At 38.3% G+C, this 19,936-nt stretch overlaps 1 protein-coding gene across 3 annotated transcripts in view; it reads left to right on the top strand.

Moving 5' to 3' along the window:
• Positions 1 to 19,936, top strand: part of SPEN (spen family transcriptional repressor) — a 91,163-nt gene that overhangs the window by 10,950 nt on the left and 60,277 nt on the right. For all 3 annotated transcript variants that reach the window (XM_049617993.1, XM_049617995.1, XM_049617994.1), the window contains exon 2: positions 17,484 to 17,804. In XM_049617993.1, the coding sequence (XP_049473950.1) occupies positions 17,484 to 17,804 (321 nt within the window). The remainder of the gene's footprint in view (positions 1 to 17,483; positions 17,805 to 19,936) is intronic.

The raw sequence follows: 19,936 nt of genomic DNA, 5'->3' as shown, positions 1-19,936 counted from the left end.
CTGTGCTCAGAGCAGAGCCCAACTTGAGGCTCAGTCCCATGGCCCTGGGATCATGAGCCAAAATCACGGGGCACCTGGGTGGCTCAGTTGGTTAGGCAGCTGACTCTTGATTTCGGCTCAGGTCATGATCTTGCGGTTTGTGGGTTTGAGCCCCACATCTGGCTCTGTGCTGACAGTGCAGAGCCTGCTTGGGATTCTGTCTCCCTTCCTCACTGCCCCCCTCTCCCCCCAAATAAATAAATAAACAAACATTGAAAAAACGATTTAGAGAAATCAAAAAAAAAGTCAAATCAAGAGTCAAGTGATCAACCGAGTGAATCACCCAGGTGTCCCTAATCTGTAGGTTTATTATTTTTAATATTTTTTTTTTGAGATAGCATGCGCACAAGCAGGGGAGAAGGCAGAGAGAGACGGAGCGAGAATCCAAAGCAGTCTTCAAGCTGTCAGCACAGAGCTCAACTCAGGGCTCGAACTCACCAACTGTGAGATCGTGACCTGAGCAAAACCAAGAGCAGTTCAATTAACTGACTGAGCTACCCAGGTGCCCTGCTAATCTATAGGTTTTGTTTTTATTTTTATTTTTTGAGAGAGAGAGTGTGTGAGCAGAGGAGTGGCAGACAGGGAGACACAGAATCTGAAGCAGGCTCCGGTTTCTGGGCTGTCAGCACAGAGCCTGATGCAGAGCTCCAACTCATAGACCGTGAGATTGTGACTTGAGCTGAAGTCAGATGCTTAACCTACTGAGCCATTCAGGCGCCCCTAATAGGTTTTAATTTGGTTCTCTACTTACAACTTTATTTGTTGCTAACCAGGTTGATTGTTCTGTACAGTTTATTGCTGTGTGAATTTTGCTGATAACGTTGTCTTTTGGTATATGTTAATATCACCTTTGTCCTCTGATTTTTTTTTTATGAATAGAATTATATATATATAAATATTTTAATAGGGGCACCTGGGTGGCTCATTTGGTTAAGTGTCCGAGTCTTTCAGCTCAGGTCATGATCTCAAGGTTTGTGAGATGGAGCCCCACGTCCTCTGCTAACAGTGCAGAGCCTGTTTGGGATTCTCTCTCTTTTCCTTGGGATTCTGTCCCTCCCCCGCTTGCTCTCAAAATAAACACTTAAGAAATAAAAATATTTTGATACTGTATTTCAATATAATCGATTTTCTTTATTGTTCCGTGTATTTTAATTTCAATAATACTATTCTGAGAAAGGATTTATAGGTATCACCAGACCATCAAAGCATTCCAGGGCACAAAAAGGTTAAACATTGGTTTAATTTTTTTTTCTTTTTACGTTTTATTTTATTTTTTGAGGGAGACAGATTGTGAGCAGGGGAGGGGCAGAGAGAGAGGGAGACACAGAATCCAAAGCAGACTCCAGACTCTAAGCTGTCAGCACAGAGTTTGATGGGCGGCTTGAACCCACAAAGTGTGAGATCATGACCTGAGCAGAAGTCGGATGCTCAACCTACTGAGCCACCCAGGTGCTCCAAGAATGATTTAACTGCTTTTTTTTTTTTTTTTTTTTTTTTAAGTTTCTTCATTTTGTGAGAGAGCGTGCTTACACGTGAGAGAGAAAGGGCGGGGAGGGTCAGAGAGAGAATCCTAAGCAGGGTCCACACTGTCTGTGTGGAGCCTGACGCAGGGCTCAAACCCACAAACTGAGATCGAGAATCAAAATCAAGAATCTGACATTTAATCCACTGAGCCACCCAGGCTCCCCTTAAGTATTGATTTTAACTTTGACATAGAAAGGTTGAGCTGAGAAAGTTAAAATCTTCAAAAAACTTTGACTAGAAAGCAAAGATTGTGTCCTGTGAATAGCTTGATTCCCACCCCTCCTTTTTTTTTTTTTTTTTTTTTTTTTTTTTTTGTGGTTGCATTCTTAGTGATTAGAACTGCTGTTTTTATCATGGGTTGTTTGTTTTGTTTTTCAGTTCTTACATTCCCTTCTTACCCCTGGTTTTAGCTTACGAATAATGGAATCTTTAGATTTCTAAGGTTGTTCTTTTAGTCAGGTTGAATTCTTTGAGTGATCTGAATTTCAGGCACATCCATAGTTAGAATTACATGCTGTAATAGGTACTGACTTCTTCTGGTGGGCCAGACTTTAGTCAGAGAAAACTAGGTTTGCAAAAATCTTAAGTTTATAGAGAGCACTTAAAATTCAGGTAGTATGTGATGCTGTATATAAAATAAGATGCTTTAAGTCTTCATTAACACATATATTAATCTAAAGTGGGTACATTTAATTTCTCCCAGAAACTCAGTGGGTGATTTTATAAGATTCCTAGGGTCTTTCCAGTTTAAGAAATCTTGTTATAGCTGTCATTCTTCCTTATGCATAAAGGTTACTGGAATGCTATAGTTTTTTTTTTTTAATTTTTTAAATTTAATTTAACTTTTTAAAATCTTATTTCTTAAAATTTACATCCAAATTAGTTAGCATGTAGTGCAACAGTGATTTCAGGAGTAGATTCCTTAGTGCCCCTTACCCATTTAGCCCATCCTCCCTCCCACAACCCCTCCAGTAACCCTCAGTTTATTCTTCATATTTGAGTTTCTTCTGTTTTGTCCCCCTCCCTGTTTTTATATTATTTTTGTTTCCCTTCCCTTATGTTCATCTGTTTTGTCTCTTAAAGTCTTCATATGAGTGAAGTCATATGATTTTTGTCTTTCTCTGACTAATTTCACTTAGCGTAATACCCTCTAGTTCCATCCACGTAGTTGCAAATGGCAAGATGTCGTTCTTTTTGACTGCCGAGTAATACTCCATTGTATACGTATACACACACACACACACACACACACACACCCCACATCTTTATCCGTCCATCCATCGATGGACATTTGGGCTCCTTCCATACTTTGGCTATTGTTGATAGTGCTGCTATAAACATGGGGGTGTATGTGTCCCTTCGAAACAGCACACCTGTATCCTGTGGATAAATGCCTAGTAGTGCCATTGCTGGGTCATAGGGTAGTTCTATTTTTAGTTTTTTGAGGAACCTCCATACTGTTTTCCAGAGTGGCTGCACCAGCTTGCATTCCCAAAGAATGTTACAAAGTTTTAAAAAGTATATATTAAACTTCATTTGGATTATAAAAGAGTTTAACATCTACAAGTAGTGTTGTATCCATCATACAAAACATTGGTGTTATCAGTTACTTTGAAATGAATCATTCTAATGAGCTATGCTCCTCAATCAAAAGTAGCCTTTCTGAGGCTCAATCAGTTGAGGTCCAACTTCGGCTCAGGTCATGATCTCGCAGTTAACGAGTTCAAGCCCCACGTCGGGCTCTGTGCTAACAACTGGGAGCCTGGGAGCTTGCTTCGGTTCTGTGTCTCCCTCTCTCTCTGCCCTTCCCTGTTCGAGCTCTGTCTCTCTCTCTCTCTCTCAAAAATAAAAACATTAAAAAAAAAACCAAACTTTTTTTTGGGTCAAGACTTAAGTGGTATTTGTAAAGTTTTAAATAGTTTTAAATTATATTGCAGTGAATTTTTTAAATGGTGTATAAGTTTTGTTACACCAATCTGAAGTATAGGGATATACTCTAGTTTTTCTTATCACCCACACCTCTCTATAAGTAGCGCTTTCCACAGTGGTTTTTGACACAGATCATCTTTTTCAGCATAGGTTTGCTTTGTCATTCTAAAAGTAGATGTATAAAAGGAACTTTCATCACAGCTTTGGGTCTCACAGGGTTATGACACTTGATTTCCCTTGTGTTGATCTTACTGGAAATTTTGTTTTAAAAATGTTTTTCTGGGGCGCCTGGGTGGCTCAGCCGGCTAAGTGTCCGTCTTCAGCTCAGGTCGTGATCTCACGGTCCGTGAGTTTGAGCCCCGCGTCAGGCTCTGTGCTGTTAGCTCAGGTTCTGGAGCCTGCTTCAGGTTCTGTCTCTCCTTCTCTCTCTGCCCCTCCCCCCATCATGCTTTGTCCTTCTCTCTCTAAAAAATAAATAAACATGAAAAAAAATTAAAAACAAATGTTTTTTCTGAGTTTTTTTCCGAATGTTTTTATTCTTCCTAAAAGACTTCTTGTTTGTAGAAAAAGCTTTTTAGTTTTAGAGATTAACCAGATTAAAATGTTGACTGGGGAAGTTGGCACATTTAACAAAACGATTGGCATGGAGACTAAGGACTTTTTTTTTTTAATTTGATGGGGTTAATTTCATGCCAAGGTTCTGTATTGGGAAGCATATTTACTTAAAAGTTTATAAAACAATGGAACTGAGCAAAAAAAAAAAACAAAAAACAAAAAACAAAAAAAAAAACACCCAAAAACTATAGGCCTTTTAAGATACAGGAGTGATACTGTGAGCTCATTTCCTAAATCTGAGAGTAGAGGTAGTCTTCAGAGTTTACAGAAATACTCATAATGGTGTATAAAAAAGAATATGGAATTTATGTATGTTAACAAAAGGTGGGATACGTTTTGTCTTGATTCTATTTTATCTTAGCAACCATGTAGTATGAAATAAGGATAAAAGTCACTAGTCAAGTGAAATATTGGAAGTATTCATAAATTTCCCAAAGTCGTTTTTTAAATTATCATTTTACTAAGAAGTTAGTCATAAGGTTAAAAATGAATTTCTTCTCAGGGGCGCCTGGGTGGCGCAGTCGGTTGAGCGTCCGACTTCAGCCAGGTCACGATCTCGCGGTCCGTGAGTTCGAGCCCCGCGTCAGGCTCTGGGCTGATGGCTCAGAGCCTGGAGCCTGTTTCCGATTCTGTGTCTCCCTCTCTCTCTGCCCCTCCCCCATTCATGCTCTGTCTCTGTCTGTCCCAAAAATAAATAAAAAACGTTGAAAAAAAATTTTTGAAAAAAAATGAATTTCTTCTCAGCAGTTGTAAGTAATAGTCCTATTAAGTCAGGTAGGAAGCACGTTTTCAAAGAGCCCTTTGCATTCTGACTAGGAATTCTTGATGTAGATTTTTGCTATTTTTTATTCTCTTGGCTTCTGCCACTTCAACTTTGTTCTCTCCAGCTTTCCCTTTTTTTCTTTTTCTTAAGTTTATTAAGGGAGGGAGGGAGAGGGAGAACCCAAGCAGGCTCTTTGCTGTCGGTGCAGAGCCCCACTGGGAGATCACAAACCAAGTTGAAATCGAGTCGGATGTTCAACCCACTGAGCTGCCCAGGCGCCTCAGCCTTCCCCCTCCCCTTTTTTTGTTAAACTTTTTAATGTTTTATTTATATGTGTATGTGTGTTAGAGCGAGCACGAGCGAGAGCGTGCATGAGCAGGAAAGGAGCAGAGAGAGATGGAGACCGAATCTGAAGCAGGCTCCAGGCTCTGAGCTGTCAGCACAGAGGACCCATGCGGGGCTCGAACCCATGAACCGCGAAATCATGACCTGAGCCAAAGTCGGACACTTAACCAAATGAGCCACCCAGGTGCCCCGGCCTTCCCTTTATTTTGATCAGCTTGCCTTGCTCCTTTTTCTTCACCTAACTGGTTTATTCATTGTCATTACTTTAAGAAATGGTTGATCATAAATAATCATTTGCTTCTATTTACAATTATACTTGAGCTTTCCCCAGAAAAGTCCTGTGTAAATCAGACACATTAATGAAGTTATTCATGAATTATTGTGAGAACAAATGTCCAGAAGTTAACTTGGTGGTCATCATATTCTTGCACTATATAATTTGATTCTTGCAGTACAGACTCCTTTCTCCTTTTCTCTAGAGAAAAACTTTATGAATTAGTTCTAAAATTGTCTAATAGATTCAGACTTCCTATTGATCTCACCAGTAGGATCTAAAGATTACAGAATCGGGGAGTCCGGCTGGCTCAGTTGGAGGAGTGTGTGACTCTTGATCTCGGCATCTTGAGTGTGAGCCCCATGTTGTATGTAGAGATTACTTAAATAAAAATGTAAAAAATAAAAATTTATAGAATCTTTGGAATTTTTTCTCATAATTGAATAATCTTTCAGAGGTGTACGTATTAGTTGAGCATTATCCTTTTGTTAAAAATTAAAAATTGTTAAAAGTTAAAATTTTGAATAAACTATGCCCACCGTGGGGCTTGAACTCAAGACCCTGAGATCGAGGTGCATGCTCTACTGACTGAGCCAGCCAGGCACTCCCTAAAATTAATTTTACTTAGTAAATAGTTTCTCATTAGATTGGTGTGAAATAATGCATTTTTTTCACTGACGTAATGATGCCTGTAATAGTTCTGAAGAATTTTGTCATTCAAGGCTTTACCTTGAAAACATTTTTCTCAAGAGTGAGTCATCAAATTTTCTTCTCTTTTAAAAAAAAAAATTTTTTTTTTTTTAACATTTATTTATTTTTGAGACAGCATGAACAGGGTGAGGGTCAGAGAAAGGGAGACACAGAATCTGAAACAGGCTCCAGGCTCTGAGCTGTCAGCACAGAGCCCGACGCGGGGCTCGAACCCACGGACCGCGAGATCATGACCTGAGCCGAAGTCGGACGCTTAACCGACTGAGCCACCCAGGCGCCCCAATCAAATTTTCATGTACAGCATTCTAGACACTCACCATGGATTAGGTTAACAAATGAGTATAGTTTTGTTGCTCGAATTAAGTTCTTCGGTTTTCAGGTTTTCTTAGACCCTCCTAAGTAGAACCAATAAATAGTTTTTCATATGTAAAAAGTAATCTGTGATCATAGCAGCATTATTCACAATAGCCAAAAGATGGAAGCAGCCATAGTGTTAATGACCCATGAATGGATAAACAGAAAACATACAATGCAATATCACTCAGCCTTAGAAAGGAAGGAAATTCTGACCCATGCTACAGATGGATGTACCTTGAAGAAGTTATGCTCAGTGAGGGAATCCCATGTCTGTGTGGATTTCCTGTATGTACACCTATTAAATTTGATTTTCGCCTGTTTAAAAAAATTACGCTAAGTGAAATAAGGCAAATCTCAAAAGGATAAATATTGTATTATTCTACTTATAGTAGGTACGTAAAGCAGTTAAATTCATACAGACAAAGTGAAATGGTGGTTGCTTTGTTTTTTTTTACGGTTATAAGCAGTGTTGCAGTAAGCAATCTTGTATACTGTTTGCAGACACATGCAATTACATATACATGATCAATCCCTGTGAATGGAATTTCTGGGGATGTGTACTTAGTTCTAATCGATACTATAAAATTATCTTCCTAAGAGGTTTTCTAATTTATACTCCTGCAGAGAGTGGTATGAAATGGCTATTCTACTCAGGCTAGTACTTCGGTATTACTAATTTAGGTCTTTGTGTTATGTGGTACCTTTTTAAAAATTCAGATTTTTAAAATTCGTATTTTCAAAAGTTTGAGTGAAATTTAGCAACTTTTTTGAGTGTATTTCTTTTGTTTACTATTTGTGTGTATGTGCATATCTTATTTGTTTATTTTTATGTAATCTCCACACCCACTATGGGGCTTGAACCCCAAACCCCAAGATCAAGAGTCTCCTGCTCCACTGGCTGAACCAGCCAGGTGCTCCCTATGTGTATGTGCGTATTTAAAAAGAACTTTATGTTAAAATATTTTGCCTGTTTTTTTTGTTGTTGGGGCCTCTGTCTCCCTTGATTTGTAAGAGCTGTTTGTATATTTAGGAAAACATTTTATTTCTCATGTGTTACAAGTATTTTCTCCCATTTTTTGACAGTATTTTGCTGTTAGGAACTGTAATTTTTATGTGGTTTATGTGGTATTTTTCTTTATGATTTAGAGGTTTTACCCCGGGGCACCTGGGTGGCTCAGTTGGTTAAGCATCCCACTCTTTTGGCTCAGGTCACGATCTCATGGTTTGTGAGTTCTAGCCTCCCTGCCTCTGTCAGGCTCTGTGCTCACAGCATAGAGCCTGCTTGGGATTCTCTTTCTCCCTCTTCTCTCTGCCCCTCCCCAGCTCTTTTTCTCTCTCAAAATAAATAAAGTTTAAAGAAAACAGAGAGGGGATCCTGGATGTCTCATTTTGTTGAGTGTCCGACTTCGGCTCAGGTCATGATCTCCTGGTTCAGGTTTGAGCCCCACACAGGGCTCTGTGCTGTTGGTACAGAACCTTCTTCTGATCCTGTTTCCCTCTTTCTGCCCCAACCCTGCTCGAGTGCACGCACCCTCTTTCTCTCTCTAAAAAAAAAAAAAAAAAAGAGGTTTTACCCCATGTTGAAAGTCTTTCCCAGACCCAAGATTATACAACAAATTAATAGGTTTTTTTTGTTTTTTGTTTTTGTTTTTGTTTTTTTTTTGCTTTGCAGAGAGATAACACATATTGGCAAACTGTTACAAATCATTCTTCTCCTCCTCTTGTTTTTCTCCAGTCCTCCCCTCATCCCTCCAAGTAGAGAAGCATCTCTCAGGGTATTAGCTTTTTTTCTCTAGTGAGACTAGGGCTGTCTTTTGCTGGCTTTAGGGATTCTCAGTCTGTCTTTTGCCATCTTTAGTAATTATTTGTACTTAGGCAAAAGAAAGCATGATTAAAACAAGAATATATTGTTTAAAAATAGCTTTAGATCTACTTTCTATATAAATTTATTTCACAGTAGATTTACTGAAGGAAATTCTGTGTCATTGTGACATGAAGGTGGCAGATAGTGGTTGTCATCAGTAGTGGGTTACTTATCTTCCCAGCCAGGCATACTTGAAATAGAAAATGTCTTCCGAGTGTGCCCAGTTATAGACAACACAGCATGCAGTTGATTTATGTTTACATAACAGATGCTCATGACTAAAGGAGATACAAAATCTTTTGTATTAAAGGACAGCGACAGGCACTATTTTATCATACATATATTTCTTATGACTGAGACAGCCAGGAGCTCCTATATTTTTTCTTTTATTTATTTTTTATTTTTATTTTAGAGAGAGTGGGAGTAGGGGAGAAGGGCACAGGGAGAGAGAAGATCTTAAGCAGGCTCCATGCTCAGTGCAGAGCCCAATGCGGGACTTAATCCCACGAGCCTGGAATCATGACTCAAGCCAAAATCGACACTCAGATGCTCGGGGCGCCTGGGTGGCTCAGTTGGGTAGAGTATCCAGCTTCAGCTCAGGTCATGAGCCCCACATCGAGTTTACTGCTGTCAAACTGTCAGCGTAGAGCCTGCTTCAGATCCTCTCTCCCTCTGTCTCTGCCGTTCCCCTGCTTATGCTCTCCCAAAAAATGTATATTAAAAAGAAAACAGAGAGATGCTCAACAGACTGGGCCATCCAGATGCCCCATCTTTTTCTTTTAGTAAGTTTTATTGAGATATAATCCACATTCCATAACACTCATCCTTTTTTTTTTTTTTTTAATTTTTTTTAACATTTATTTATTTTTGAGACAGAGAGAGACAGAGCATGAACAGGGGAGGGGCAGAGAGAGAGGGAGACACAGAATCTGAAACAGGCTCCAGGCTCTGAGCTGTCAGCACAGAGCCCGACGCGGGGCTCGAACTCACGGACTGTGAGATCATGACCTGAGCCGAAGTCGGACGCTTAACCGACCAAGCCACCCAGGCGCCCCCATCCTTTTAAAGTGTACAGTTCAGGAGTGCCTGGCTGGCTCATTCGGTAGAGCATGTGACTCTTGATCTCAGGGTAGTGAGTTTGAGCCCCTTGGTGGCTGTAGAATTTATGTACTATATATATATACACGTATATATGTGTACATATATGTACATATATGTGTATATATATAGGTATATGTATATATGTGTATATGTATCTTTAAAAAAAGGCATACAATCCAGTTGTTTTGAGTATAATCAGAGTTAGGCAACCATCACTACTAATTTCAAGAGCATTTTCATTACAGCATAGTGAAACTCTACGTGCGTTAGCAGGCACTCCCCATTCTCCCTTCTCCTCAGGCCCTGGCAACCACTAATCTGCTTTATATTTCTATGAATTTGTCTGTTTTGGATGTTTCATATAATATATGGAATTATACAATATGTGACTGGTTTTTTTTCACTTAGCATAATGTCTTCGAGGCTCATCCCTTTCTGTGGCCAAACTGCATTCCATTGTATGGACATACGTATACATGCACATATACATACATCTATGTAAAAAAAATTTTTTTTAAATTTTTAACATTTATTAATTTTTCAGAGACAGAGAGAGACAGAGTGTGAGCAGGGGAGGGGCAGAGAGAGAGGGAGACATAGAATCCGAAGCAGGCTTCAGGCTCCGAGCTGTCAGCACAGAGCCTGATGCGGGGCTCGAACCCACAAACTGAGAGATCATGACCTGAGCCGAAGTCGGACGCTCAATGGACTGAGCCACCCAGGTGCCCCTATGTAAAAAATTTTTTTGTTCAAACCATTTATTGAGGGGTTTCAGGAGAAGGTGGAAAGGCTGGGAGGACAGTGAAATCCACACCATCATCCAGATGAGATCTGCCCAGCTTCATAGTCGCTGAGTGCCATATCATATATTTTTTTAGGTAATACATTTATTTATTTTTTAAAGTAAGCTCCATACCCAGCATGGGGCTTGATCTCACGGCCTCGAGATCAAGAGTTTCATGCTCCACTAGCTAAGCCAGCCAGGTGCCCCAACCTTTGCCCGTTCTTAAAAAAGATTTTTTTTAGGCTTTTTTTTATTTACTTTGAGAAAGTGAGCACACAAGCGGGGGGAGGGCAGAGAGAGAAGGAGAGAGAATCCAAGCAGGCTCTGCACTGTCAGCACGGAGCCCCTCTTGTGGGGCTAGAACTCCTGAACCGTGAGATCATGACCTGAGCTGAAATTAAGAGTCAGACGCTCAACCCACTGAGCCGCCCAGCCGCCCCTGTGTATTTTTAAACTGCATTCATTTTTAGGTTTAATTGTAAGAGCTCTTTACCAGATACATAGTTTGCAAGTATTATTTCCCTGTTTTTGTGGGTTTATATCAATTTTTGATATTTGTTTTTGGATAAAATAAGACCATTAACTTTTATCATTGTCATGCTAATAATGTAAATTTATTTTGTCATTCTAGGTCACTGTTAAAATTTAAGTTTTACTTTGGGCTTTAACTGTTATAACGAGACATGTTACAAATACCTTATTTGGCTATGTCCAAATTGTAGGCATTTTGGAATCTAAGTATGTGATTCTGAGTTATACACCACATTTAATGTGTTGAAATCTGGGGATATCAGTAATTGTGAATGAGGTAGCTTTAATATCTACCTCTGTTAAATTGATGACAAGCAATAGCTTTAATCTTAAAAGATTGGAATTGTACACTTAAAAATGGTTAAAATAACGACTGGCAGGCTCAGTCGGTAGAGCACATGACTCTTGATCTCAGAGTCGTGAATTCAAGCCCCATGTTGGGCATAGAGCTTACTTTTTAAAAAAATGGTTAGCTTATATTGCATTTTATCACAATAAAAATGTTTTTTCACCCACAATTCTATAAGAAAAATGTGGCCAGCTCTAATTAGGTGCTCTTACAACATAACAAGTTGCTGAGGATTCTGTCTTAGGGATCGCCTGAAGTATTTCCAGTCACTGGTATAGGAAGTAAAAGTCTGACATAAGAGGGGAAACTAGCCTTTTGGTATAAATATAAGATCAAATGGGTTGATTTATAAATTAGCAATTCCTTTGTAAAAGTTATTGCTATGGAAAGATAATTAATGTGTTGATGTTACTGTGTTATTCCAGATAGTTTGGTAGTTGTAATGGATGTATTTATGACCCAACTGTCTGAGTTTGAAAGATGAATGATTTTGGATCTTTTTATAGTGTAAAAAACAAACACACGTTTTCTTGTCTCTGCGATTGATTGATTGATTGATTGAGAGACAGCATGAGCAGGGTAGAGGGGGCAGAGGGAGAGAGAAAAATATGAAGCAGGCTCCATGCTCAGCACCCAGCCTGATGTGGGGCCTGATCCCAAGACCCTGGCGTCATGACCTTAGCTGAAATCAAGTCAGATGCCCAACCGACTAAGCCACCTGGTGTCCCTCTTTTCTCTGCTATTCTAGGTAGCCTAACCAAGCTTTAATATTTATCTTTTAGGCCTTTTTATACCTTATGACATGTTCATTTGATCTTTGCTTTGTTTCTGTCTGTGCCTATTGGCCATTTGCTTTTGAATAAGCAACATGTTGGCCATAATGGGATGGAAGGGTGGGAAAGTGGGAAATACACAAAGCTATTGGTAGTTTGATAAAATATATAATGTTTGGAAAATGATATTTTGCATTTTACATGAGTAGATGTGTAGGTTAATTGCATGCCTCATTAGAGAAGCTGATATTCTTCTTGTATATAATTCTATAACTCTTCCTTAAAAATTTTTTTAGTGTTTTTTATTTATGAGAGAGAGGGAGACACAGAGTACGAGCAGGGGAAGGGCAGAGAGAGGGAGACACAGAATCAGAAGCAGGCTCCAGGCTCCCAGCTGTCAGCCCAGAGCCCAACGCGAACTGCGAGATCATGACTGAGCTGAAGTCAGAAGCTCAACAGACTGAGCTACCCAGGCACCCCATAATTCTATTAACTCTTACCTGGGATAGCAGGACAACATTGAAGCTTTAAAAGGGATCTCTTTTTTTTTTTTTTTTTTAATTTTTTTTAACGTTTATTTATTTTTGAGACAGAGAGAGAGCATGAGCGGGGGAGGGTCAGAGAGAGAGAGAGAGGGAGGCACAGAATCGGAAACAGGCTCCAGGCTCTGAGCTGTCAGCACAGAGCCCGACGCGGGGCTCGAACTCACGGACCGCGAGATCATGACCTGAGCCGAAGTCGGAGGCTTAACTGACCGAGCCACCCAGGCGCCCCTAGAAGGGATCTCTTTACCTGAAAATGCAGAAGTAATGTTAATAATCATAAAAGACTCAGAGGGGATCTTTTAACTCTAGGAGTTAACTGGGCAAAGTAGATGTAGAATTTGATTGTATTTTCTAAGCAGAGTGGACCTGTTGTCTTGTTTCAAAAATGACTTGGGGAGGATTGTTTTCTGTAGTAGGAGGCTTTGTGTGAAAAGGAAGTACTGTATGTGGCTGTTCTTTACTATTGCTTATTGGTAGGGTCTGTTGCAAAAACTAGGATTAAAATTAATCATTGAATTTTAATGGTAACCCAGCCATTAATGGTTGAGTACAGTGCCTTCTTGGAAAGAAGAGGTATTGAGAGAATTCATTGGGTTTTAGCATACTAATGTCTTTAGCTTTATGTAATGGTGTTGCTTTGGAAATTATAGAGTAAGCTTCTTGTAGAGTTGATAAAAACAGTTTAGAATAGGAGGACTCTTCACCTATCAGGACTAAATTATAATTAAATTCCCTGAGACTGGGGATCTTTGTTTTGCTCCCTGATATGCATCAAGTGCCTAGAACAGTACTTATTAAAAAGCATATAATTAATTGAATTGGGTTCCTAGTCTCTTATACTCCATGTTTTTCCTCAACTATGTCAATATTGCTTTCTAATGTGAGCTCTGAGGCCATTAATTCAGTGAAATTATATTCTTCAAGGAACTGCTAACGATGGTCAGTGCTTGTTACATAAATTGTCCATTGCTGAAAGGAGACCAAACATTTCACCAGACCCGGTTATTATTTTGGATAACTTTTTTTTTTTTTTTTTTAATTCTAAGTAGGCTTCACACTCAACATGAGGCTTGAACTCATGACCCAGAGATTTTTTTTTTTTTTTTTTTTTTTTCCCAGAGATCTTAATAAGAGTCTTATGCTCTACTGATGGAGCCAGCCAGGTGTTCCTCTTTTGGGTAATTTTTACATTGACTCTTAAAAATTCAGAAGAATACAGTGTGTGTTGATAAATTTAATATTTTTTAATTTTGAAGGTTTTTGACCAACCAGAAACCAATTTAGTATTGTTTTTTGACCGGTTTTGAAGACAGACCTATAAGATTGTTATATACTGCAGCTTATAACCATCAAACACAATTTATTAGCTTTATGTTCTCATTTATTTTAAACAGTTTCTCTTAATTCTTTAAAAATTATAAATGAGATAGTAACACAACCAGTGACCCTGTAATCTTAGAAAAAGTTATTTTGTATGTATTACTGGAAAATACTCCATAGGTTCTCTGAAAACCTGTATCTACTGCTTGATATAGTTCAGAAAGGAAACAGTGTCTAATTATGGTTTGATTCTTTTTTTTAATTAGTAAACGTCAGATAAATGTCGCATCTTGATACTTGAGGAATACTTGAAAACTGTAGGAAATGTGTTGTTTCAGAAAGCGTAGACAAAAGTCAGGATGTTGTATTTACCAGTTGAGTGTTCATGGTATGAAGAGTTGGCTTTTTTTTTTTTTTTTTAATTTGGAAATTTCCAGTCTTCACATTGTAGAAGAGTAATATAGAATTGTAATATCTGATTAAGTTCTCCTTTGTTAAATTGGAAGATAGATTTGTATGTGTTTTCTTTCCAAAATGTGCTTTCCTTAATATAAAAATGATAGAGGGGCACCTGGGTGGTTCAGTCAGTTGAGCTTTCTGCTCAGGTCATGATCTCCTGGTTGGGTTCAAGGGATCAAGCTCTGCATTGGGCTCTATGCTGACAGCACAGATTCTCTGTCTCTGTCTCTCCCTTCCTCCCTCTCTCCCTTCCTCCCTCTCTCCCTTCCTCCCTCCCTCCCTCTCCCTCTCCCTCCCCCTCCCTCCCTCCCTCCCTCTCTCCCTCCCTCTCTCCCTCCCCTGCTTGCACAATGCACACACTCTAAATAAATAGATAGATAGACAGACATTTAGAAAAAGAATAGAGATGGTGAGCCCACCTTATCTGCATTATCTGTACATTATCTGGTCCCTCTTTCAGTATTGCATTTAGCTCTTTATTATTCAAGACATAAGCTTAAACATTTGTTTTCCTTGTATTATTCTTCGGCTAACTAACTTTTTTTAATGGGGAGTTGCTTCTCTCTGCTGCTTCCCTCTTTTTTCTTTTTTAGTAGAAAAGCCTATGTATGCATCCTTCTGTTTAGTGATAAACTTTGTGGGTGTGGTAAAATATACATACTATAAAATTATTTTAACCATTTTTAGGTATACAGTTCAGTGGCATTAAGTACATTCACAGTGTTATATATAACCATCACCACCATCTATTTCTAGAATTTTTTCATCCCATATGGAAATTCCATACCCATTAAGCAATAACTCCCATTTCCCCCTTCTCCCAGCTCCTGGTAACCTCTATTCTACTTTCTGTTTTGATGAATTTGCCTATTCTAGATACCTCATACAAGTGGAATCATAAGGTAATATTTTCCCATTTTGTCCAACTTATTTCATTTAGTATGATGTTTCAAATTTTTATCCATGTTGTAGCATGTATCAGAACTTTGTTTCTTTTTACATCTCTCTTTTTTTTTTTTTTTTTTTAAGTTTATTTTTAAGAGAGAGCGAGCAGGGGAGGGGCGGGGAGAGAGAAAATTCTAAGCAGGCTCCATGCTGTCAGCACATAGCCCAACACGGGGCTCGAACTCTCACAAACCATGAGATCATGACCTGAGCTGAAATCAAGAGTTGGATGCTTAACTGATTGGGCTACCCAGGTGCCCCATCTTTTTATGTCTTAATGTACTATTCCATTTATGTGTATTTCACATTTTATTAATTCATTGGTAGACACTTGGATTGTTTCCATCTTTTGACTGTTGTGAATAATGCTTCAGTGAACACTGCTGTCTGCATAATTATTTGAGCACCAGTTTCCATTTCTTAAAGGAGTGGAATTGCTGGGTCATATGGTAATTCTGTGCTTAGCTTTTTGGGAAAATGCCAAACTTTTCCACAGTTGCTGCACCATTTTACAGTTCTACCAGCTCTGCACTAGATTTCAAATTTCTCCTCATTCTTGTCAACACTCGTTCTTCCCCCCGCCCCCCCCCCCTTAAATAGTCATCCTGGTGGGTGTGAAGTGGTATCTCGTGGTGGTTTTGATTTGCATTTCCCTAATGACTAATAATTTCGAGCATATTTTACTGTTTATCTGCCATCTGTGTGTCTTCTTTGTTGAAGTGTTTTGCCTATTTAAAAAAAAATGGGTTGAGTTATAAGGTTTTTTGTATTCTGGATACAAGTCCTTTGTCAGATATAATGGAAGGTATTATTTAATGTTTGTATTTTGGAAAGAAAAGGACGATTTCAATTTCAAACAATTTTTTCCAAATTAAAAAGATCCTTTCATTACTTCATTAACAAATAATTTTGTTACTTTTAGTTCAGTTGCCGGATGAAATTGAGTTTTAGGGTTATGCTTTCCTTGTGAGAGATAGTAACTTAAATCATACTACAGGATGTAAAGAGGAAAGTTCTGCTTTCTGATAATGTCAGCTTCTTCAGGGGAAGTGTAAAATTATGATTTTGGGTTGTCAGCAAATACGAATGCTATATTTAAAAGTGCTGTGCCTGCCTTTCTAAAATGCCAAATTACAAGTACATAAAACATAATTAACTCCTAATGAAATTTGTAGAAATTTCATGACTTTTAAAATTCCAAGTCCTTGTATTTCTTATATATATGCTTCAAAATATAAAAGGTATCGTAAAATTTTTCTTTGCAAACATAATGATTTTTTAATAAAATGGGAACATATGGTCTATCAAAAGATTTTGTCAAATTTATTAATTTGTATGAAAAACAATTCTAACTATGCCTAAATTATGTTTTAATAGTTTTAACCTCCTGAAGAAATTAAATAGCAGAAAACTGCATTAAAAAAATTTGACACTGGAAAACAAGTAGACACACAAAATAATGGATTTATTTTACCTTTAAGATATGAAATCATCTCATTTTTTCATTAAGACCATTTTCACTTATTGAGTTAAAATGAAATCTAAAGTAGCTGTTATCAGTTTCAATTTTTACTTTAATAAACATCTTTAAAGATTTCTAAGTAACATTGAACAATCTTAGGTTTAATATCTTTTTTTAGGATGTGAAAATTCCTAAAACTTCTGAGAGATTCATTTCAGCTGTTTCTTGAAGGGGAAAAGTAATTTAGTAAATACTATGTTTAAGAAGTGAGAACAATAAAATGGTTAAAACATCTGTGAACTTTTGGGGTTCCTGTCTGGCTCAGTCAGTAGAGCTTTTATGACTCTAGATCTCAGGGGTCATGAGTTCAAAGTTCCGTGTTGGTATAGAGCTTACTTTAAAAAAAAAATTTGTAGGGACGCTTTACTGGTTCAGTTGGTTAAGTCTCCAACTCTTAAATTAGGCTCAGGTCATGATCTCGCCACACCAGGCTCTGTGCCGGGCTCTGTGCTAGACACGGAGCCTGCTTAAGATTCACTCTCCCTCTGCCCCTTCCCTGCTTGTGTGCATGCTCTTTTTCTCTCGTTCAAAGAAGGAAAGATTTTTAAAAATGTGTACATTTTTGCCCCAGGAAAGAAAAATGTGAGTGTGAAAGCCGTTCCAAGTGTCACTTTGCAGTTCCTCCCATGTTCATAGACAATGTAAATTGTCTAAAAATATGAAACAAATTCTCAAAAACTGTTTTTGGAAAATTATTCCTATGCAACAATAATGTTGGTTTTATTTTTTCCAGATATGGCCGCGTGGAAAGTGTCAAAATTCTCCCCAAGAGGGGATCTGAAGGAGGAGTGGCTGCCTTTGTGGATTTTGTGGACATCAAAAGTGCACAGAAAGCTCACAACTCAGTCAACAAAATGGGAGATAGAGACCTACGCACGGATTATAATGAACCAGGCACCATTCCGAGTGCTGCTCGGGGATTGGATGATACAGTTTCCATAGCATCTCGTAGTAGAGAGGTTTCTGGGTTCAGAGGAGGTGGTGGAGGGCCTGCTTATGGCCCCCCACCATCACTTCATGCACGAGAAGGACGTTATGAGCGGAGACTTGATGGGTAAGTTCCAAGGTTTCTGTAGGCAGGTATTTTGTATTTGATATGGTGAGAAACAGAAACTCATATTTAGGGGCCCCAGATGGATTTAAAGTTTTGGGCATTCTCAATGTTTCCTATTTTGGGTTGGAAACGGAAGTGATTTCTTCCCAGTGGCTGGTATCTTGTGGAATCGTAGAGGATATTTCCTGCAGCTGGTTGGATATCTACTCCTGAGATGTAAAGTGGTGGAAGATTTTGTATGGCAGTATCATTTTTGGAGTTACCTGTCTTCTAGAGTTAACTATTCCTTCTCTTGGATAATGTGAAGGCCTTCCTTGGATATATCTCTGCTATCTGATGGAGCTATTTGGCTACAGATTTGTGGTTGTACTATATGGAATATATCTGGAATATTAGAGCCTACAGATTCTTTTAGAAGTTGATATCTGCTTCTCAATTTTCACTACATAAAGTGTACGAACGAATTGGATTGTCACAAAAAAACCTAGCAGACCATAATGATTCAACCGCTTGGATTCTACAAACAATACTTTAATCTGGAAATCTGTACTTGGATGAAGAAGAGTGAAGGCACTGTTTGATTTTTTTCCATTTTGGATCTACACAGTTTCCATGTTGGAATTATACTCCTTGATGGAATGGGGGAAAATTGAGATAATGAATGTTTCTAAATCTTGGAATATAGCCATGCTTTTCTGATTGCTGGAATGTATGGGATGTCATGCAGTCAAGATTCCATTAGCCCAGGGGAAGAGGATTACTGTTTTGTTTCTTAAACAACTTGCTGTCCAATTAAAGGTACTTTAGCCTTGAACACATGGTGACGATCAGTTGTGGATACAGCAATCAAAATTGACTGTGCTGGATGGCTACAAAGGTGAACTATTGGCGAACAACTGTTACTTCCTCATTTGGTGGAATCCTAGAGATATTTCCTCTTCTGTCAGCTGCCTGATTCATACTTAGGGCTGGAAATTTTTATAAATGTGGATGAATTTATAATTGTCTGCTATCTCAAGAAAGAAGTCTGGGGGTTTGAGAGTTACAGTTTGTCTGGGACTACTTGCTTCCAGTGGAATTATTTTATCTGGTCACTAAGATTTTTTTCCTTGTGGTTCATCTAAATATCATTTGACACCCTTGCCCATTAAGAAGGTGGATTACCCCCATAAGAGGGGCCAAAATTGGGGAAGTTATGTTCACAATTCTCTCCCTAGATTTAATTGGGATTATAGGTCGTGTTTCCACACTTGGAAAAGGTTGGTATGTCCTGACCTGTGTATATTAGCCCCTCTCCTAACCCAAGTCAAACTCTCTCTTTTTTTTCCCCCCACTAACTCTAGAAGTATTTAGTACTAATAGATGAATCAAAGAATAGCTATTAGATTTCAGCTCTGCTAGCTCTTGTGCCTGCCTTCTGTATCTTCCTAATGGATAAGAACTTCGCATATTTATAAAATATCAGCTGTAGAAGTAATTCTCCTAGAACTATTGCTTATTGCTTCTGGTATATCATTAATAACAGCTTTTACCAATTAACATTTGATAGGGTGCTAATTGAATTATTTGTGAAATTTTCTCTTTAAATCTCAAAGGAAACCCTATTGTTTGTTAGGCATTGAAATATCTATCCAAATGCCAGCAATGTAGCAAATTTAGAAAGGAGAAAGTTATTTAATACATTTAAAAAGGAAAGATATTACTGAATTTTTTGCCATGCCAGTTGCTTTACATCGTAGCAGCAAATAGCAAAAACAGCCTGGGAAGGTATGGTTGCTACTAAGTGAAATGGTGGCTGTAAATGAAGATTAGTGGAGAGATAAGGATCTATGTATATATTGGGGGCATAGTATTAGTTTTAAGATTTTTTTTCAGATCCTAATTCTTCTGTTTCTTTCGTTATTCCTTAATGCTTTGATAGATTAATCCAAAGATAAGGTTGAGAAGAAACTCTCAAATTCAGATTCAAGTAATGAAATGGTCTTTTAGGAACTCAGGAAATGAGTTCTGGTTTCCTACAAAAGTAGAAAATGTTAAGATTTCTTCATAGGATTAGAATTTGTTTTTAATATTAGCACAGAATTGCATGTGTGTAATGGAACATATGCAACAACGGTTTTTGTAACCGTAGG

This window comes from Panthera uncia (assembly GCF_023721935.1).
Source record: "Panthera uncia isolate 11264 chromosome C1 unlocalized genomic scaffold, Puncia_PCG_1.0 HiC_scaffold_4, whole genome shotgun sequence".
Classification (NCBI taxonomy): domain Eukaryota; kingdom Metazoa; phylum Chordata; class Mammalia; order Carnivora; family Felidae; genus Panthera; species Panthera uncia.
The sequence above is the reverse complement of the archived record's forward strand: the minus strand, read 5'-3'. Positions and strand labels throughout refer to the sequence as shown.